Source organism: Phalacrocorax aristotelis, chromosome 1 (assembly GCF_949628215.1).
Source record: "Phalacrocorax aristotelis chromosome 1, bGulAri2.1, whole genome shotgun sequence".
NCBI classification, from domain to species: domain Eukaryota; kingdom Metazoa; phylum Chordata; class Aves; order Suliformes; family Phalacrocoracidae; genus Phalacrocorax; species Phalacrocorax aristotelis.
This window is the reverse complement of record NC_134276.1, coordinates 217,045,665-217,067,756: the sequence shown is the minus strand read 5'-3', so window position 1 is coordinate 217,067,756 and position 22,092 is coordinate 217,045,665. Positions and strand designations below refer to the sequence as shown.

Here is a 22,092-nt window from a genome sequence, read left to right as displayed (position 1 = left end):
CCCAGGGGACAGCCCTGTGTGAAGAACAGGAACCGGGGAGCCATTTAACCCTTAACAAAAATGTCTCAAGAGCTGCAGGGTCTGAAGAGCATGGCCAACTCTTGGAGGGAGAGGAAGATGTGAGACTCTCACAGTGATGCAGTAATTGAATCATAGAATTGTTAAGGTCTCCTACACCATGCCCTGGAGTGCCACGTCTGCATGTCTGATCCTGTACTGCAGATACAGTCCCAAAACTACAGACTTGACACCTGGTAAACCGGATGTGTAACATGTACCCAAGCCCCAGCCCAGCATCCTCCTCTCCCTTTCTGTGTTAAGAGCTAGGTGAGTGTGTCCTTGCACCATGGTTTCCAGCAGACACACGGGAAGGGAAGATACAGGGACATTGGTCCCTTCCTTACACAACCAGTGACCTTTTGCTGTCTCTCTCAGTTGCATTGGGAGGTTCATACCTTTTCTCCTACAGGCCCATCCTCTCCCTTCTCGCCTTTGTCTCCATCAAAACCTGGCAGGCCCTGTTCACCCTGAAAAGTAAAACAGAAATTAGTGTATTATGCCTCTCTCCTGGAAGAACCCAGCTCTCAGCCACTAGCTCTGGATCAAAGTGCTGGTTCTCAGTGCTTATCCCAAGCTGTGCTCAGTGCTGATGCCACCAACAGTGGAGAAGGGACCGCTTAAAAAGTCAATAAGAGTCAAACTTACGGGATCTCCTTTACTGCCTTTATAGCCCCGGGGTCCAAAAAAAGTCATGGGCTCACCCTGGAGAAAGGAGACACAGAGAGATGTAGACACCCAGTGATACATGAACTCATGCGTTCCACTGGATGAAACCGCACTTGCTTTGATGGGCAAACTGGTAGTTCACACCTCTGCAGTGGAGTTAAGCATTTCCCAAACTGTCATCCATACGCTGGGGAAAGCATATATGCCCTGCAGCACAACATTAGTTGTTAAGGTTAGTCTGTCCTTAACTAAATGCTGGATGATGAACGTGCACGGAAAACTACAAGGAGTCCTGAGGTTTGACAGTGACCTCTTGCTCAAAAAAATGTTGGGGCCCACCGGCATTTCCCTAACCTAGATGTGATGGCTGGAAATGGAGCTGTACACGGCATGACCCTGAAGTTCGATTCCTGATCCGAGGCTGTCAGTAGTGGGACAGGTTCACATCTGACACGGTGGCTTGGCTCCTTCATCACTGTATGTCACTCAGGATGTCAAGGTTTGCATCTCTTCCCAGGTGTGGGAACTGGCCATGGGCAGGACTGTGAACTGGTCTACTCATGGTGTCCTGATTTATGGACGCAGACTTGGAGCTAGGGAAAGGGAGGGGCACCTAGGGCACCCCTCAGAGGTCGTTTTTGGAGGGTCAGGCTCCCAAACTGTCATCCTGAGAGAGACCGTAGCTTCAGGCATGCAGTAACCCCACAGACACATCCATGCCAAGTCTGTTTATAAGCTCAGCAGCTGAGGAGGGACATTCTGCTCTTCAGAGAGAGAACAACATGCAACAAGGCTACTCCCACACAAGAAACATCTCTCCTCTGGCAAAGTGACGGTTGTCCGTAGTTTGGAGGGAGAAGGGTTGAAGCCACCTTCTAATGAGCAGCTGTAGCCCATTTGAAAAGGATTTCCTTTACACCAGCTCTCTTCAGTGTTGCCAACATCCCTGTTCAGGGTGATTGTGCTTTGCTGCTGGAGTCTTAAAAATCACACATGAATCAATATTCCCCAAACTTTGACCACCTTTTGCAGTTTATCCAACCATCACCGTCACCATAGGACCCTGATCAAATTCTGGCTTAATATACCCTCCTGCTTCCCTGCTCTGGAGGGTCTCTAACAGAGACGGGTTGGGGCTCAACCAATTTTGGGGACAAAAGGGAGAATAAAGATCCTGTAGTTTAATCCAATACATAGCACAGGCTCTAGGATTCAAGCAGTTACTCCTGTATTGATCAAGGGAGAGTTAGAAAGAAAGTTAAGCTGTAATCATGTGGAACAAACCCAAGCCAATTATTTCTCCCCCCTCCTGTTTTATCTTGTACTCCACCTTATATTTTATTAAGGTATTCTTTGGAAAACGCATTACACATTCCTTCAGCTTGGAAAGTGTTTTGGGCCCCTTCAAGAAGCAGATTAAGAATTGATTCGTCTCTGGAGCGAGTCCCCTTTGAAAGTAGCTTCCTCAGAGACAAATTGGCCTTAATCATTTAATACTGCATGACTCAAAGGCAGAATTGTCATGTAGGTTTTCTAAAACTCATTTTCTAACAAGCCATTTCAGCCAGGAAGGAAGTTAACTAAACACTGGGCAGAAGTTCAGCATTTTCTGTGCATTTTCCAGAAGTGCTTGGGGAATTATTTTCACATTACCTGCTATGAGCCAGCTCAGGCTTTTTAAGATTACGGTATGCTTTGGGGTGAGGTGGTTATACCAAAATCAGCGGAAATTTTCTTTCTCCCTTAATTCACAGGAGGCATTTTGGTGCCTGAGAAAATAGTTGCCAAAATGACTTTTTTTTGTAGGATCCTGTTGAAACTATCATGCAAGCTCAACACAGAGCAGTGCAAGGATGGCATCAGCAAAGTAGATTGAACCCAATGGAGACCTCGCAAGAAAAGTGGGCATCTACAGGTTGTCTTCCACTACCTAGATGGGGGTACAATGTAGAGAAGATGGAGCCTGGCTCTTCTTGGAGGCACACAGTGAAAGGACAAGTTGCAACAAGGGAAACTCCTTTGAAAATAAATATAAATATTTTTTCCTATTTATGTCTCTACCTCATAAGATCACTAACTCATTTAAATAACTGTCCATCTTCTCACTGGTAACTATAAAAACCTGAAAATGTTTTACCCATCTGCCCTAGAAAGTCACAATCTGAAATGCCTTACTCTTTCTCCCTTGGGTCCAAGAAGTCCATGATCACCCTGAACACAGGAAAGAAAAAAGACAGTGAATGATTTCCATTTCACTCACTCTTCTCGTGTTGCTCAGTCCATTGATTCACACTCCAAGCCACTAAGATCTATCACATCTGGAAGTCAGTTCCCCTGGGTACTCTGCGAAATGATTAGCATACCGCAAGAGATCGCGTACAACTAGAATTTATTGCATTGACAAAAAAATAAAGACCCAGAGGGCTGAAGTGGATCGCCTGACTCCATGCTCAGCACATCCATGATGTGGAGCTGTTGCTGGATTTCAACCTCCAAAACAGGATGTAGCATCTCCATGCTGCAGGGGTGTCCCTACACCACATCTAGGGTGGGCAGGCATCCTATATAATACAGGATTCCCCAACTTTCAACCTCAAATCTGGCATGCTTTACTAAGACTGTATGAATCATAGAATCTTTAAGGTTGGAAAGGACCTCTAGGATCATCAGGTCCAACCACCAACCCAACACCCCCAGGCCTCCTAAACCACAGCCCCAACTGCCACATCTGCATGGTGTTTGACCCCCCCCAGGGACGGTGACTCCCCCACCTCTCTGGGCAGCCTGTGCCAGGGCCTGACCATGCATTTCAGTAAAGAAATTCTTCCTAATCTCCAATCTAAACCTCCCTTGATGGAGCTTGAGGCCGTTTCCTCTCGTCCCATCACTAGTGACTTGGGAGAAGAGACCAACCCCCGCCTCGCTACAACCTCCTTTCAGGCAGCTGCAGAGAGCGAGAAGGGCTCCCCTCAGCCCCCTCTTCTCCAGGCTAAACCCCCCCAGCCCCCTCAGCCGCTCCCCAGCACACTTGTTCTCCAGACCCTGCCCAGCTCTTGTTGCCCTTCTCTGGACACGCTCCAGCACCTCAAGGTCCCTCTTGTAGTGTGGGGCCCAAAAATATTTGCTTTTCCTGGAAGTGATTTATAATGGGTATGGGAGGTGAGGCTGAAGGGCAGGACTTATTCCTGATGGCATCTCATAACCTTCTCCAGTGCTCGAGACTGATATGGTGACAGCAGGAGAAGAGGGAGGCTGCAAGGACCAGGTAGAGACAGGACATTAGAGAGAGGTTTTAGAAATGCATTTGAACTGCTTCTGAGTGGCAAAGCTGTATGTGGTTCCCTCCCCTAGTATCCCATGGCACAGCCCTGACATATAGGTCAAAATCTGCTCTTCCCAGTACTATGCTTTCCAAGGGTTGCAAGTGGGATGTAGCAGGAGACCAAAGGTTCTCCTGCTCATCGATACAAACAACCCTACTCCTCGAACCCTATGCATTTGGGGATCAACCAGAGCACACCAGGGGTCCCTTTCAGTCCAAATTCCCATATTTCCTACCAAAAAGAATCAGGCATGCATAAAGACAGCATGCACCCTCATCTCAGCCCACCCATTACAAGGAGATGCTTATGCCACTTCACACTTCCACACAGTGATTGAGGACCCCTCCCAGTCCGTCCCCAGAAGATTCTGGGATTATCCACGCTGTATTAACAGGGGCATCAGCAGCGTGGGCTGCTGCAGAGAAAGGCTCCCTGCAATGGCGCTTTCCTCCACAGGCACTGTGTAGATAAGATGACTGTTGCTTACTCTTTTGCCTTTCACACCGGGGAAGCCTTTTTGACCCTGCAAGAACATAAAACAAGATGTGAAGATAAATACCAGTGGGGGAAGGTGTTAGGAAAGAGCAGCCTCCACTTGAAGGCAGAGCTGCCTCCAAGGATGGGCTCCACCATGGAGAAGCTGCTGGTGGGACCGGCGCAGAGGCCTCTCTTCTCCTTTCCTTCCCCTCAAGTGCAATTTGAAGAGAAGTGAATCACACTGGTACAAAGAGAAAATTTAGCCTTAAGCTTCCACCCACCACTGGGTCACGGGCACAACTCAGCATTTCTTGGAGGATGTATAAATTTAGCCAACGTTTCCCATTTTGCAAGACATGTACTGTGACTTTTGTACCCTTAACATTAACGAGATGCAGCCCCCACCTCTCAGACAGCATAAGGGAAGGGTTGTTTCTGGAGGGCTCCTCATAGATGGGGGTGACAGGGATCCCCAGGTGTCCCCCAGGGCAGGTTGGAGTCCCTAGAGACAGAACCAGGATGGAAACCACACCTGGAGAGCTGAAAAGCCATAGTGGTCACCCCAGGTGTAACCCATTTGTAAAACTGGGGACCAGCAACCTTCCATGAATATGCAGGGAGGTGGCATCTTCCACCTGCAGTACCGGCAGCTCATCACAGGGGTGGGCATGGACAGGATGGATGAGGAGGAGACAGAGCACAGACGTTTCGCAAAGGGCGCAAAACCTGGGCTTTGCCAGCCCGCTGTGCCCTGTGCTGCTACTCTGACCACTGGGACACATCATCTTGCAAGCCCTCGTGGTGTAAGGGTCAGTCTTGCTGAGAATCAGCCCTTCAGGGATGAGAACCCAGGGTGAAACCTGGTACTGCAACCACCCTTGGCCTTCTGAGGAACTTCATAAAGTCCCATTCTACTCATAACAACAGATTCATTCCATCAGATATAACAGCCTAATAAATAAAAAGGTGTTTGTTGAAATACCGGCTGTGATCTGCATCTCCCCTGGCTCAGTCCCCTATCAGTGAAAAGGGAATTTACAACAGAATGAGAGCCTGAAATTCATGCAGGCAAGCAGATCTGACAAAGAAGAACAGAGAGATACTTCAGGACTTCAGAAGCAGCCTGTCGATGAGTCAGCCCAATGGACAAGAGCATAAAGGAATTGTTCTCTGCATGACACCTTATGTCTCACAGGTGCCTACAGGATTTACATTCACTTATCCCAACACAACATCAGAATTCAGGTTCCCAAAGTCTCTATTTCCCACTGAAAGCATCCACCCATTTTATTTTTTTCATTGTTCATGGGAATTTTGCCAGTCCTGTGCCCACTGTTGTCCATGCCATAAAATCAACCCTCTGTGCTATTTTAACACTCACCATCATGCCAGTGGGGCCCCGGACTCCCACAATGCCCTCGTCACCCTGTTAGGATGGAGAGGGTTAGTGATGGCCATTGGCAAAGAGAAATGCAACACACAGAGTCCCAATTCTGCAAATCATCCTACTGGGAACAACAGGAATTAAGCATGGAGGAGCCCAGAATCCCAGAATCCCAGGTCGGAAGGGACCCCAGGGATCATCTAGTCCAACCTTTCTAGGAAGAGCCCAGTCTAGACAAGATGGCCCAGCACCCTGTCCAGACAGCTCTTGAAGGTGTCCAACGTGGCCAAGTCAACCCCTTCCCTGGGGAGATTATTCCAATGGTGACTGTCCTCACTGTGAAAAATTTCCCTCTGGTGTCCAATGGGAATCTCCCCAAGAACAACTTGTGTCCATCCCCCTTGTCCTCTCCATGGGACTCTGTAAAAAGGGAGTCTCCATCTTCTTTGTAGCTCCCCTTAAGTACTGGTACATGGGGATGAGATCCCCTCTGAGCCTCCTTTTCTCAAGGCTGAGCAAACCCAGCTCTCCCAGCCTATCCTCATATGGCAGCTTCCCAGTCCTCTGATCATCTTGGTGGCCCTTCTCTGGGCCCCTTCCAGCCTGTCCACACCTTTATTGTATAGCGGGGACCAGAACTGTACACACTTGTCAGTGTGGCCTGACAAGTGCTGAGTAGAGTGGTAACAAGCGCTGATTAGAGTGGGAGAAGCGCTGAGTAGATCCTCAAAGGAGTCATCCAACCTCTCACTTATACCTCCATCAGGTGCCTTAATACTTCTATGGATCTGAATGAAAGAACCTAAAGGACTTGAGACCATCCACATGTCACTGCAGGTAGACACTGCAGTGTTTAGAGAATAATGCTTTGGTCAGACTGAAGCTTCAAGCTTCAGCTTCTCCTCAGTCCCTGAGAAAGCAGGCATTTGTGAGATGGTCTGCACCTGATTTAGAGTGGTTTATATCATGCCAAAAAGGTGTCTCTTCCTCTGTGTTGATTTAGAGAGGCCCTGGCAGGGCTCGCATCTGAGGCTGGATGACCTGGTGTGTCCCTCCCCAAGATGTACTTACATCTGACAAAGGCATGTGCAACAAGGGACAGAGGTCTGAGGTATTCCTGGGACAGAGTGATTTCTTCCCCCTGACTTGAGGGCTCAGTAGCTTTTCTGCATATTCATAACTCATTGCTGAACATGATTTCATCAGGACTCGCCACAATAAATATGGCAGCCAGGAATTCGCCTGGAACTCATATCATTGACTTGCAGAAGGAAGAGGCCACCAGACAACTGCTCAGCAGTACCTTGTGCCTTTGGAGACTAATGTGAGCTTACCTTCATGCCCAGCTGTGGTTTCCAGATGCTGCAGACCTTGTTCTGAGCCTCCCTTGAAGTGTGCTGTTGGGCTCCTTACAAACCTTCCTACAAGGGATAGCTGTGCTGGTGGGCCTATGAATTCCTTTTATGACCTCCCTAGGTAGATCCTACAAGACTTACCTGTCTTTAAGGTGCCTAGACTTAGGCATCATCCTGTCAGACCAAATTTAGATCTCTCATATAAAACCTATGTAATCTGAGATTCTGTGATTCACTCCAGATTTATGCTGGAGTCAGAAGAGCAGACTTTAATCATTTCCTTCAGATAACAAAGCTTTAGCAAGGTTTACCCCAGACCTTTCACAGCTGTTGACATTCTCATTAAGTATTTTGTCTCAGGGGCCTCACTGAATAGTTCTGCTGGCAGATGGGGAGTTTATCTAAATGGATTGCAGCATAAAATCAGTTTATTCTTGGAACAGCCACAGAAGCAGCAAATTGAAACATGGCCTCTGATTACAACTCAAAAGGGTCTCCCTGGGGTCTTTGCGAGAAGGAGACCAAAACTTCTCAGCAGTATGAGGAAAAGTGAACATTGCTGACCCAAGGATGATGGGGGTTGGTTGCCCTCTGCTAGGACAACAGAAAGGAAGAGGGGAACAAGGATAAAAAAGCTGGAGGCAGATTTCTGAAGGAATGAGCTTGCAGGTAGCATCCCCAGAGCATACAAAACTGAGGTGGTTCCTCATCAAGCTGCTAGGATTAAAACACACAGATGTAGGGGTGTAGATGTTGCCTTCAACGCTCCCGTCTAGCCAGTGAAAGCACAGCCAACACAGTCAGTGGCCACTTGACCAGAGTGATCAGTAATGCCTGAGGGTGTCTAATTATGGAGGGGATACTAATTGTGACCTGTGGACAGATTCTGGTCAAAGTCAGCTCCAGCTGGGTGTAGCAGTCTCCGTCCCCTCCGAATTTGGCTAGTGAAAAATTAAGGAGGTGTCTGAAATCAGCCCTTTAGACATCTTCTAAGATGGGTGAGTAGGAGGTGGTGTTATAAAGGTGCCTCAAAAATAGGGTAGTCTTCAAGAAGCCAAGCCAGGAACATTTATGGAGGGACCTACCTGAGGGCCAGGGAGTCCACGGGGTCCTCTTGGGCCAGCGGCTCCAACACCAGTTTCTCCCTGCAGATCAGAGAGCACCAGAGGTCTCATTTGGAGCAAGGACTCCACATCACATGATGGCTGCTTAGTTTGACCATGACTTAAAAGTCACAGAAAGAGTCAGGAGACTCACTTCCATTGAATTCCTGCTGTTTTCTCTGGAGGATGCTCCAGCAACAATGGGGAAGAAGGGCATGAGGGTGAAAGAGCGATGAAGTGGCTGGATGGGATCAGGGATGAGGAGCTGGGGAGGGCAGTGGGCTGTCCCATTGCCACTCCAGGATCTCAGCTACTTGTGACCTGCTTGGCAGGTTGGCACTGACCTTGTTGCCTTTGGGTCCAGGTGTCCCAGGAATCCCCTGTAGGGCAAGGAAAACAAAATAGAAGGGAGGACTTTGCTTTGCAAGTCCTCTAAGTGCTTTCCTGTTCCAGTGTTCCAAGAGGATGCAAGCACACCCAGCCCAGGTATCAGGACCTCAACCTCTCCTCCAGCCATTAAAAGATGCAGGAGCAATGTCCAAAAGTCACCTCTTTTCCTGGGGATCCTGATGGTCCTGCGGGCCCAGGAAATCCATTCCGGCCTCTCTTGCCACGCTCCCCCTTGAAAACGAAATCCTTTAAGGAGGAGAACACCTTGATGGGAAAGGTCCTGCTTTCCCCCATCCAGAAAGAAAGCAGGAACTGGTGCTCCTGGGTGTCCCCTGCACTGGCAGTAAGCAGGAAGAATAGCCTTCTCGTGTGGACCTCTTATTGTTGAGGAGAGGGGACTCCAGCTACACCAAAACCCTGAGACAGCACACTGCTGTCCCTGACCCCACCTCCAGCCTAGCCTCCGTGTCCCTGCAATCAGACTTACCCCTTGGTCCCTCTGTTCCCAGGTGCTAATGACCCCAAAGCCTCTTGCTGACACCCCCTGTACTATTGCCACCTCTTCCCAGTCTTCTCATCAAGTCACATAACTAAATTTAAAAGAACAACAGGTCCTCACCCTGCTTGGAGATCCACTGCTTTTTTTTTTTTTAACTTGAAGGACCTACCCCTGGACCAAATCTTTTGGCCTAGTTTTTTCCCAACAACATCAGTTGATCTAATAAATGCTGTTATCTCTCCTTTTGCAACCAGGCTTTGTTCCTGCTTCTCTTAATTGACTATGTATAAGCTCAGAATCTGGAGACCTGGGTAGGTGGGGGCTTGACCCACAGTGGACACCCAGTGTAGATAGTCTCAGTAAGGCCATCGTTGTTCTCACCTTGAGATGGCTAACATAACACGTGCTGTCCCCTCACTGCACACCACCTACCTTCTGTCCTGGCATCCCAGCCAGACCTGGAGCCCCTCTGTCCCCCTGTGACCCAGGGGTGCCGGCATTGCCACGAATGCCCTGGATGCCCTGAGCTCCTGGAGGTCCTGGGGCCCCTGGCTCACCCTGTGGAGTGAATCACAAGGAATTTGGATCTTAGGTGGGATTAACTGTCCTCCCTAAAGGTCCTGGAGAAATCCTGGGGTGTCTCCTTGAATTCATATGACCAGTACACCCCCCTCCAGCCCTGGTCCATAAGAGAGGTCCTAGGGCTGACAAAAGGGTTGTACCATGGCTTGCTAAGCAGGGAGCCCTTACCTGCAGACCTTCAGAGCTCTCCAGTGAATTCAAACCCTGCAGATCTGCAACATCCCGAGGGATCACAGAAACGCATCTCTGCTGAGACCACAATTCCCTGGATCTTTTTATTTTCACAGCCATATTTCACAGCCTGATCTAGTTGAAGATGTCCCTGCTCATCGTAGGGGGATTGGACTAGATGACAAAGGTTCCTTCCAACCCACATCATTCTGTGATTCTATGATCCTATGATATTTATTCTCTGGACCTCACCTGCTTTGAAATGGCCCTTTGGAGGACACAGAGCACTCCCTCTTCCCAGACCCATGTGGTGGTGTTCCTGCCTTCCCAGGCTGGGACTGGCTTTGGTGCTTTAACTTTGTAGCCCCAGCCAGTTCTGTGCTCCACACACAGCACTGGAAAGCAAGGACTACAAAGAGAAAGACCCAGAAAAAAACCAAGCAAGAACCTATCTATTAGAGTAGAAAGGCTTACCTTAAATCCAGGTGGCCCAGCCTGACCAACAGGACCTCTGAACCCAATTCCCGGTTCTCCCTGTGAAGAGAAGAAAGTCAGAAAAAAATGAAGATTGACCCTTTCACTAGGGGCCCATCAAAATGAGAGCTTGCTTCATGCTGCTCCCTGGACACCCAGCTGAAGTCCCTCAGAGCTGATCCTACACTGAGGGTTTCTACAGCGCCCTCACTGACCATCACATCTTCTCTAGATGATGGGAAGTCTTATCTGACCTGGAGGGACAAAGCTGCTGAGGGCATCTAAACAGCTTTAGAAAGAAGGGAGCTGGGTTGCAGGAATATTACTGGATAAGGCACCAGAGGACTCTGGGCAAGACACTAATCTTCTGACATTACTCAGGTGGGTTTTCTGTCTATGTGAGCCATCAGAGTCCCTCCCTAGTCAACAGAGAGATGCCGGGTGCCCAGTGAGCGACCGGCCACCCTGAGCCCGCATCTCAGGAGGTTACCTGGACACCTCCCCCTGAGCTGGGGAGGTTAGGTATGGCAACATGAGGAGGGAGAGCAGGAGGCAAGCTCTCACAGTGTAAGAGGAGACACCCCTGACCGTGATACCAACATTGTTCTTTACCTTTTGACCATTATCACCTTTATCTCCTTTGGTGCCCTATGAAATAAAGAAAGAGTTACCAAACCTGCACAAGAGGACATGTGAAGTACTACCTCAGTGCGATGCTGAGAAAGAGCAAAGGTTTCCAGTTGTGCTCATACTCCATGGCAGCACAGAGCAACTGGACCCTCTGACCTCCACATTTCCCCCAGAGGAGGTGGGCAGTGGCTGTGTGACTGGTGAAGAGCCAAATGCCCTAAAACAGAGCCGCACTGCTCCCAGGAAGGACTTGGAGCACTGGGTTGACCAGCAGATTTTGACTTTCCTATGGCAATCTCCAGTTCTGGATTTGGGCCACTTAGCTGGTAACACTGTCCTGCTCCAGCTGCTGATACCGACTCCACAGCTAACCTTTTCTCCAGGTTCCCCCATGTCCCCAGGCTGCCCCTGCAAGACAAAAACCATCCACCTTCTAGCCACGCCCCTCCCCTCCCCTCCCCTCCCCTCCTTCCCCTTCCCTTCCCTTCCCTTCCCTTCCCTTCCCTTCCCTTCCCTTCCCTTCCCTTCCCTTCCCTTCCCTTCCCTTCCCTTCCCTTCCCTTCCCTTCCCTTCCCTCCCCTCCCCTCCCCTTCCCTTCCCTTCCCCTCCCCTCCCCTCCCCTCCCCTCCCCTTCCCCTCCCCTCCCCTTCCCCTCCCCTCCCCTTCCCTTCCCTCCCCTCCCCTCCCCTCCCCTTCCCTCCCCTCCCCTCCCCTCCCCTTCCCTCCCCTCCCCTCCCCTGCCCTCCCCTTCCCTCCCCTCCCCTCCCCTCCCCTTCCCTTCCCTTCCCTTCCCTTCCCTTCCCTTCCCTTCCCTTCCCTTCCCTTCCCTTCCCTTCCCTTCCCTTCCCTTCCCCTCCCCTCCCCTCCCCTTCCCTTCCCTTCCCATGCCTGTGTCCCCAGGATGCTGCACCACACAGGTGTTTAAATGGCAGCCCATGCAAAGTACCCCTTCCCCATTGGGCTGCGCCTTTTAACAACAACCCTGCCTTTCTCCTGAATACCTGGGTCCCACCACCCTGGATCTGCCATTTGGTCCCTCTAAGCCTTTGCTGCCAAAATTGCTCATGAAATGGTGTTTTGTGTGGCCCTTCTTCTATCTCTGTCCTTGTGCCAGGGCCGGCTTTTACTTGCCTGACACTTGATTTAATTTACTGATCCAGCAGAAAATGAACATCAGGAAAACCCCCTGAACTGTCATAGAATCATATAAGGTTGGAAAAGACCTCTAGGATCATCAAGTCCAACCCTCAGCCCAACACTACCATGTCTCCTAAACCTTGCCCTGAAGTGCCACATCTACACACATTTACTCCTGAGCCCATGGCAGATACGTGTTAGCATTGCTGGAAGGGAGGGAACAGAAACACGCAGGCAGGCTCCGGGATGAAGGTGGGACTGTGGCAATCCCAGTTTATATTGGCACAGTCTCCCATAGACCCTGAATGTCCTCTCCATCAGCACATCCCCAGCTGCCTCCCCCTTTCCAGACCCTCTTGGCACAGACAGCCTTCTGGTCTCAGAGGCTCAGGCCAGAAAAGCAATATTCTACCTTTTCTCCTTTGACTCCACGGGCTCCTGGAGCTCCCATTTCTCCCTGGAAAATAGCAGGAAACATCTTCAATTGCAAATATGCACTGACACATTTTCCCTTCCCTCTTTGGATTGGGAGGGTGCTGCCCTTGTTCCTGCAGCTGCTTTTTGCAAACATCTGTGGAGGAACCCTTCATTTCCATGACTTGCGTTCCCAAACCAGATCAGGGATGTCCCTGACCCCATCCCTCCTATCCTGTGCAGTGGAAATATAAAGAGGAAAGCATAAATTGCAGAGTAAAAGCCAGATATGAGTAGTAAGCTGAGGGTCTCCCCGCCCCAGGCTACTGCAGGTGTTAAAGGTTGCCACGAGTTTAAGGGAGATGGGAGAGATTAAGGATCCCCCAAACACAAAACCCATGTTTGGGTCAGGTGTGAAAGGTTCAAGCCTGGGATCTCTGTTCATTACCAATGGCCTAAACTGTTGATTACTACCTCTTGAAACCTCCGGCCTGGCCAGTTTTCACCTGTCATTCCTCGGCCTCCAAATGAGACTGCTCTGGGAAGATGGATCACCATTGTGCCTCCCCCCAATGCTGTTGGGTATCTGTGTTAAAAGGTGAAAGAAAAGCACTGACCTTTTGGCCATGGGAGGGTGGATCTGCTGGGCCAGTTTCCTCCTTCTGTAAGACAAAAACCCCCAAGTACAGAACAGGGCTGGGATGCGGTGTGATGGGAGAAGGAACCAGCTGCATCTTCACCGCACGCAGCTGTGATAAGAGGAGGGCAACGTGAATGCTGTACCTTAATCCTCCTCGGGTGATGAGGGCCTGGGTATGCCTTGAATTGAAAAAGAAAAGAGGAAAGTGGGAGGGCAGCTGGAGAACCGTTTCACCTCTAAGCCATGGAAAAGACATCTCCGAGCACCAAGTTGTCAGGCAGCCACTGGAGAGGCTGGAGGCATCTCGCAGGGAAACCAGGTGCTACCAGAGATCATAAGACCCCCGTCGAAGTGCCCCTGGTTGGATACAGGGTCGCTTCCAGGCTCCTTCCGATCTGCTCCAGCCCAGATCGGACATCTGAGAGTTGGTGCTGCCCATTGCATATGGGCTGTCAGGGTCCATGAGCCAAGAGATGCCTCAGTACTGGGCTTTTGGCAATGGCACAGATGTCCCACTTTAACCCTGGCTTTTTACCGGGGACTATGAGAAGAGATGTGTTTTCTCATGGCGTGGGCGATCTCAGCTCAGTGCTGCCATTCCTCCTGGGAACGGCAAGGGTCACTCACCACTTACAAAGAAATTAATTCAAACTTAGGGGAAATCTGTTGTTCAGAATTTTTCATCTTTAACTCCTGGAAATAGGTCTTTCTCTCTTAAAATTTCTAAAAATCAATTCTTTGCCCTTTCCATTGCTGGCATACTGTGTTAAAGTCAGCAACGTAATTGCGAGGGTATATCAGAGTCATACAAGTTTATAAACACAAGCATATATTTACACATTTAAACACACATACAAATATCTTCTACGCTCTCAGGACACAAAACACCCTCCGGTTAGGCTGCTTTCCCCATGAACCAGGTTATTATGTTCCCTCACTGATTAAGTTTGATTTTCCCCACTTCTGTTTTCTGAGCATCACGTTTCCCTTGCCAGATACAGGGAGAACAATCTGCTCTGCCAAGAAAAGCAGCTTCTTCTGCAGCTGTTTCTTGCTGTATTTATTAATATTTATCACTAACCTTTCACGCCCCCCTACATTTATCATGACTTTGCACAAGTGGGCAATTGGGGTTCCCCTTGCATCCCTGTGTTTGAAGACACCCTTGTACAGGGTCTTGACTCACCACGGATCCAGACAGGGATTTCCAAGCTCCCGGGGCACCAGGGGGATGAACCTGTGATGGAACCCATAAAGAAGGGTCACCGCTTTGTCCCAGATTATGCCGGTGGCTGCTCTTACACACAGGCCAGCCCAAAGCTGCAACGGTGAAACAGGGTCTTTACCTTGTGTGTCTCATGCTCGGCAGATCTCCTGGCCCTAAAGTGCCTTGGGAGTGCGGAGCCATCATCTAAATTCACATTTTTCTGCAGAAAGGGAAACAACATCTTGCTAAGCACCTGATGTTATATATATAATATTAATAATACATATGTTATTTAGCACTGTGCAATTAATTTACTGCTATCTCAAAGAAATAAAACCCACCTAAAATATTGCAACTTTGAACTTTAAACGCCTCCCTGCACCAGCCATGTCTGGGTAACACACCTGCTATGCATTTACTGTACCCAGTATACAGAATGGAATAACACAACTGTTAACGACTATTAACGTCTACTTGGTGGTGTTTGCAGTGCTTATGATTTTGGCCAATATATATTTAAAGCAAACTCAGGAAAGCTTGTACAAATAGTTACTGGCCTGGATCACAAATTGTTTGTTCTTTTCCATATTAGCAACGGTAAATTATCTGCTTGCTGTTGTAAAAATTATAATATTCCTAGCTGGTGGATATCTCAGTGTACAGCAATTATTCCCTGAACCGCACAGTGGAAACGCTGCAGTGTAGCTTTGGTGAATATTTTGATATGAAAGCAAAAAATAGCAGTGAACTGATTTACAACGAAAGCAAGCTGGGCACCTCCTTGCACCCAAACCCCAACCCTGAGACCGGTCAGGAGCACATGAAGGAGAGGGAAAGATCAGGATGGTGTGCAGTTCTACAGCGTCATTCCCACCTTTTTTGTTGCAGAAACAAAGACGTGGATTAATCTCTAATTTCACCTAGAAATATGCCTTGAGAGTTTTAGATGGTTAAAGTGAAGGGAGTAAATCCTAAATGAAGGGCTTCTAAGAAACACTGGTTTGTTGAGCCCTGGACATTACACTGTCAGGTTTGCAGCGATGATAGTCCTGTTTTGCTGGATTTTAACTAGCTAGATGATAGTTTCACCTAGTAGCTAATGAACCCAGGAAGTTTCTGACTCACCAAAATACGTAAGGAAAAAAGAATTATTTTGGTCCAATTAAAATTGAAATTCTTTACTAAAACATGGCAAAGAAACAGAAAGAGGAATAAAAGATGAGTGATGTGGGACAGGCAAGTGTTTTTGTGTGACAGGCTAGAGAAACATCGCCCAGAAATGATCTGGGTGGATCAGGTGGCACCATCAGGTGAGATCACACGGATGTTCCCATCCATCCTGCGCTGGGTCACAGCTCATCCGCGTGCAGACCGGCTGTGAAATGCTGCTGCTCTTTAGCGTGGGTCCGCGTTCAATGTGCAGATGTGTGAAGAGCGTCACAAGGCAGCGGCGAGGCAAGCCCATGGGTTGCCAAGACCTCGCCGAGGTTTTGAAGGTGACCTGTATGCATGCGATCTCATAAAGCTGCCATTTACTGGGGCGGTGGGAAATTGCAGGGGTTAATAACTCTCCTTCATTCTGCAATTCCTCTGCAATTTTAGCAGTTTCCTGCTCTGAGATGCCAGCAATAAAGGCACCTCAAAGAAAAGTAGAGAGGCTGCTGCTTTCTAAAGGAGTTATTTACTGATGGCAGGTGGCAGCGTCAAAAAGAAAGGAAAAGAGAGAAGGGTGAAAAGGAGGAAAGGAACTGATAAAATTAGGAGAGGAAAGAGAAAAATGGAAATAAAAGGGGGAGTAAAAAAAATATTCCTGCAAAGAAAGAGGTACGGGACAGAGAGTAGGAAAGGCCAAGAAGTTATCAGGTAGGAAAATGAAGTGATTCTGGATTTATCCACGTGGAGACAGCCAGGGGCATTGATCTGAATTAACTCTGAAAATGAGAAAGCTTAACTGCAGGGGATCTGGGAGATGGAGGAGGCAGGAAGTGGCCAGTATGGCCCTGTAATGCCAAAGAAGGGGCTCATCCGCAGAAAGAGTAGTCGGCCACCGCTTCTCGCATGGGCACGTGTACCTGGGCTCATCCTGCCTCTCTGTATCAGTTAATTTACTTCCCCCCATTAACTCCCGCCAGCCAGAAATTGCACCTCCGAGATTAAGCTCTTAGGCTATTACAGGCTGCTTCTCTCTAGGGCCCCATGAACCTTTTAACAGGTAAAATTCGTGATTACAGCTGCTGCTGACAGGAAAACAACCGGCTCTATTTCACTCCCTTTGCATCACCCTCAGCTAGTTCAGTTTGGCTGCGGGAGCCGCCGGGGATGAGAGGATGCAGGACCTGCAGGGAGAGAGGGGCTGCTCCTGTTTCCCTGCCTTTGGCCCACACTTTTCCCTACTCTTGAGGATAAAGGGGGTTTTATGCTAAATGCAACTGAGGAAATCACCTTGGGGTGCAGAGCCTTTTGTGCTGGGGGGTTTGAAGTGCCTTAATAAACCTGTGGCAGTTGTTCTACTTTTATAAATGCCTGTACCAAAATGGGGCTCATCGGACATGAGAGCAGGAAGGGTGGTGCTATCTGCCCATCCTTCAAACAACTCTTCATTTGATGGTGAATCCCCTGGGCTGAGATTCAGAAAAAGGTGCCTGGCAATACCGGGTTGCAGGATTACACCCATAATCGTTGCCAAACACCTAAGCGCAGCATCGCTGTCAAATGGCACTGATATTGCACTCACTAATCCATAGGGCTCTCGAACATGAGCCCCAACAGGGCAGGACATCACCTCTATAAACCCAAGGTGCAAACTTGCCCCCAGCCCTCTGTGCTCTGCTCCTGATAACTCAGGCAGTGACAGACGGGGAATCGCTGCCTTGTCCCATCTTCCTCCAGCCTTCTCCCGGGGTTAATCAGCTTGAACCCTATTTTCCCATTTGAATTATAAGTCTTCTGTTTCCTTCCTCCAGCTCTCCTGCCTTTCACTGCAAGATTAAAGAGCCCTTTAAAGTTTGGTATCTCCTCCCTGTGAAAGCTCTTCAATGCAGAAATCAAGTCATCTCAGGCATCCTGAGTTTGGCTAAAAAAATATCTGGTCTTAGGTCTCTCATGATAAATGCACCTGGAAGCCAGATGGGAATCAGTTTTGTGGCTCTGGTCTGCACTTCACAACAGGCTTTAAAAAAAAAAAAGAGTGGCATCCCGAACAGCACACAGAAGGCTGCTTTTGGTCCTTGGGATGCAGCGGTTAAATTAATAGCTTACACCCCTGATTACTGAGGACAGTTCTCCTTTCTGCCCAAATGTCACATCTGGCATAGCCCCACTGTCCTTCTTCCTTCCCGGTGCCGCGGCCACAGAGTCTGGGCACATGGATGCATTTAGCCCCCAGATACCAAATAAATAGGGGTCACTCCCATTGCATTGAAGAAGAAGATGCTGTGTCTGTGGTGGAACTGATTTATTAAATAACTCCACGCAGGGGTGTGGGGGAAGCCTTAAGGAGTCTGCTCATAAAGAGCATCCAGCATGGCTAAAATCCACAGTTTCAAATGGAGCCACGTATTTGGGACCCCGCAACTGTGCAGGTCCACAGGGACTGAGCTCTACCTGCTTTCAGGAGTGTAGCACCAAAACCCTCCCACCTCATCCAGGGTCCTGCAGCCCAATCCCACAAGAAATGAGGGGGTTTGGGCTCTATCCTCTGCGCTTCCAGGTCTCTCTTCAGTTTAACCATGCCCAGCCAAGGGAAACAGCACATCCAGGGAGAGAAATGAAGCTGATGGGATGCTCATGGCACAGACCACCATCACCAGAGCCGCAGCTTACACATATATATGCAAGATGATTAAAGGACTGGGAAGCTGCCATACGAGGATAGGCTGGGAGAGCTGGGTTTGTTCAGCCTTGAGAAAAGGAGGCTCAGAGGGGAGATCATCCCCGTGTACCAGTACTTAAGGGGTAGCTACAGAGAAGACGGAGACGCCCTTTTTACACAGAGCCCCGTGGAGAGGACAAGGGTGGATGGACACAAGTTGCTCATCGGGAGATTCCGATTGGACACCAGAGGGAAATTTTTCACAGTGAGGACAGTCACCATTGGAATAATCTCCCCGGGGAAGGGGTTGGCTCGGCCACGTTGGACACCTTCAAGAGTCGCCTGGACAGGGTGCTGGGCCGTCTTGTCTAGACTGTGCTCTTCCCAGAAAGGTTGGACTAGATGGTCCCTGAGGTCCCTTCCAGCCTGGGATTCTGTGATGTGTGTAGAGGGTGTTTGTGTGTGTGTGTTTGTGCCGGGAGCCCTCTCGTGGCTGCTGCAACAAAGGTTGTTCCAGCTTCGTGATTCAGTGTAGTGTTACTCTGCAGAGCCAGCCAGGAGGTGGCTAAAGCAGTGGGAGCAGAAGCAAATCTTCAACAGACAAATCAGAGCAAGATTTTCCTCCAACAGCGTCTCCCCACTTTGCGCTACCCCTCCCATTGCTATTCCTAGAAATATCTTTGCTGATACTGTTCCTAGCAGTAACTGTGCCTGTAGCTGCATGCAAATATCCAAGGGATATTTTTTTTGTTGCACTTTTTAAGGCTGTGGGCATCCTGTCTCCAAATATTTTCAAAAAGACCATTCCCTCTATCACACGGGAGCACATTGGTGTGCAACAGTGTTAAACCAGCGCTGGATGAATGTATTTGCCCTCTTCTCATCACGGAGGGGTAGGGTCTCCCAGCTGGGCTGGACTGCGCACTTGTGCTTACAATGATGTTCGAACTGGAGGGCGCTGGGTTTGGTGTACGGCAGTGGAGCGTGATTTGGACTTTCGGGAGAAAATGCATGCCCAGGGAGGTAGGGGGAAAAAAACCCCGAAAAACAAAAAACCAAACTGAAACAAAAAAAAACAACCCCAAGAAACCCTTAACAAACAAAAAAAAAGAGTGAAATGGGATGTTGGGGCTCAGACAACCACACTGCAGCATCACCACAACTTATTGCTGATCAGCTGAGATGGGATAACTGCTGCTACCAGTCTGGCTGCAGTCTCTAACTTTGCTGAAAATGATACCTCATGTCTTCGAGGATATGTACACATGTACTTGTAAAGCAGCTCTAGCTCCTGGCTATGGAAGAAACCTTTCTTTTTGCTACTTTCCCTCAGCTGAGGTACAGTAATAAACCACTTCAACTATTTAAGAAGCAAATGTCTTGCAGACCTTGAAGGAAGAGGTAAGGTGAGTCACCCTGCATCATGTTTCCTCTGGGACAGTCATCTTGGCCCGGCTGACCCACAAAGTCTTGTTAAATTACAATTTGCACTTATTTGTGAGTCCTTAAAAAGGATAAAGTCTCTAAATCCCTGCTCAGACCCTAAAATCTTCTTCAAGGGAGTCAGACTCTGCAACCCAGAACTGGGCTCAGGAGAGTGCCTACCAGGGTCTAAAAGACTGATGCTGGGCAGGGAAAACTGAAGGTCTGTGGACTATCCTGAAGCATCTGTGAAAAGTAAGAAGGAAAAGGAAATATCTTGTCAGGGAGCATATTTAAATTCACTGTCTGTGGTCTGCACTGTCCCTGAAGTATTACAACTCCGATCCATCAGCTATTCAATCAGCCAAGCCCAAAAGATGGGATGGATGCTGAAACCAGACAGATCCAGGTTGGAAAGAGATTGTCCTTTTTTTTTTTTCTCCAACAAAGTGGGTCATTAAACACCAAAACAATTTGCCAAGGGCTCTGGGGAGTTCCCGCTTCCCTGCCTGTATGCAGAGGACAAGGCTGGCCGTCAGCTTCTTGCCCAGGTCCAGTGTCCAAGCACTGGTCTCGTCTGGGCATGTGGGGAGGGCTGTCCCAGGACTCAGAGCACTGGGTGAAAGATGTGCATCCCAGTCCCTTCCAGTCTATCACTTATCTCCACACTGTTCTACTACCCAGCACTGCTGGGGAAGACGTACATGGATGGTGTCCTGCTGTGGTTGTCCTTCCACCATCTCCTCTAAGGACTCGAGAAGCTCCATGGACTGGTTTCCTTGCAGATCATCTTCTGGGTGTGGTGGGGGCACAGACAAGCTCTGCAGAGGGTGGTAGGTGAGCAAAAACACAGCCTTACTAATTACCAGAGTGGAAGATGGAAAGCAAGACCCTTTTCTGGGCTCTGACACCGATTCATGCGGACATCCTTACCCTTTCTCTAACAGCTTTTCACTTCAGTAAGACAGGGGCAAAACTTACAGAGCTGCAATTATTTGTCCAATCAAGCTTTAAGAAATGTAACCCCTTTATATCTACTAAACCAGCAAAAATGGAAAAGCAATTAGAAGTCACTGAACAGGCATTTACATACACTGCTGAGGGAAGTGTTTGTCCCTCTTGGGTCTCTCTCCTTCTTTCTTTCCTCAGATGTTTTCTCCAAGGACTCAGGAGGGTTTCCTAGAGGCTGGTGCTCAGATTCCAAACCACCAGCAGATGGACCCTGTGGAGACCAAAGAAAGTGACTGTTTTCTCTAAGTCAGGGTATCATCCACAATATACTGTTTTACCAACACTGCCATTTATTCCATAGCATGCTCAGAGACAGCAGGACAAGGCTGGAGAGCCAAGGTGCACCTTACTTGGGAAGTGCCAACAGGGATGGGCGGGGGAAGCCTGCAAGGAACCCTGGTGGGTTGGAGGCTTGCTTTGACCCCTTCACTCCCAACAGTCTGGTTGAAGTCTAGCCTAAACTGACTGGTCCAGATAAGCAGAGATGTCCCCAACCTTTTCTGCCAGATTGGGTTGTGTTCCTAAAGTCCAGTAGAGACACCTTGGTGTCTCTGAACCCAAATCCCAGCATTGCTGGCTTGAGGATTGCTGGCACACATTCAGTTTGTGTCTCTCGGTGCAAACACATCTGCTGGCGAGCACTTCATCCCCTTCCAAGCCCCTGAAATGCTATCATCCAGGTTGCAACGATCCAGAAAAGCAACATCTCATCTGAGATCACAGCAACAGCCTAGAGCTGAGAGAGGATGAGCCTGTCTCACCCTGTCTGAGTGCCTGAGCAACTGGCTCACCTTTGAACCAACCACAGAGGAAGATAAAATCATCAGGAGCTGGCTCCAAACACCCCCACAGCTCCTGTGCTCCAGTTAGAAACAACATTTCCTACCAGTGACTAACAAGGATTGATGGAGAGCGAGTCACTTTTTGGTTGTCATAAAAAGAGGACAAGAAAAGCCTCACCGCAGCTGCAGGCACTATTTCCTGGACTATCTCTTAACAAGACCATCTCGTATGGGCAACTTTAGAACCACAACTCCTCCAGCAGCTATGAGGGGTGACCTGGATACAGCCTTCTGATGTTATTCCTGGAGGTGTGCTGTACCACATTGGAACTTGGGTCCAGCACGGAGATTAAGCCTTAACATTGCTAATAAATTCCTAATTCCCATAACACAAGCTATCTATTACTTGCAGTTGCAAAGGATGCAGGTGACTAGATTATCTCTAGCAATTAGCCTGGTTATTCAAGCAAACAAGGGCTGTGGAGTCATGGTGGGGAACTCCTCTCTTGGGCAACCTCAACCCAGCCTGACAGCATGACTGGATCCATCTCTAC

General features: G+C 48.9%; 1 protein-coding gene across 10 annotated transcripts in view; it reads right to left on the bottom strand.

Moving 5' to 3' along the window:
- LOC142051929 (collagen alpha-1(VII) chain-like) overlaps nt 1-22,092 on the bottom strand; it is a 120,540-nt gene that overhangs the window by 28,148 nt on the left and 70,300 nt on the right. For 6 of the 10 annotated variants that reach the window (XM_075081706.1, XM_075081708.1, XM_075081707.1 and 3 more), the window contains exons 57-75: nt 20,839-20,967; nt 20,450-20,566; nt 14,652-14,732; nt 14,492-14,542; nt 13,449-13,484; nt 13,283-13,327; nt 12,664-12,708; nt 11,487-11,522; nt 11,097-11,132; nt 10,485-10,544; nt 9,690-9,815; nt 8,918-9,004; nt 8,713-8,748; nt 8,351-8,410; nt 5,908-5,952; nt 4,537-4,572; nt 2,902-2,937; nt 706-762; nt 456-527 (exon numbers count right to left, since the gene is read on the bottom strand). In XM_075081706.1, coding sequence (XP_074937807.1) covers nt 456-527; nt 706-762; nt 2,902-2,937; nt 4,537-4,572; nt 5,908-5,952; nt 8,351-8,410; nt 8,713-8,748; nt 8,918-9,004; nt 9,690-9,815; nt 10,485-10,544; nt 11,097-11,132; nt 11,487-11,522; nt 12,664-12,708; nt 13,283-13,327; nt 13,449-13,484; nt 14,492-14,542; nt 14,652-14,732; nt 20,450-20,566; nt 20,839-20,967 — 1,191 coding nt within the window. The other 4 variants (XM_075081710.1, XM_075081701.1, XM_075081705.1 and 1 more) reach the window with 3 other exon arrangements.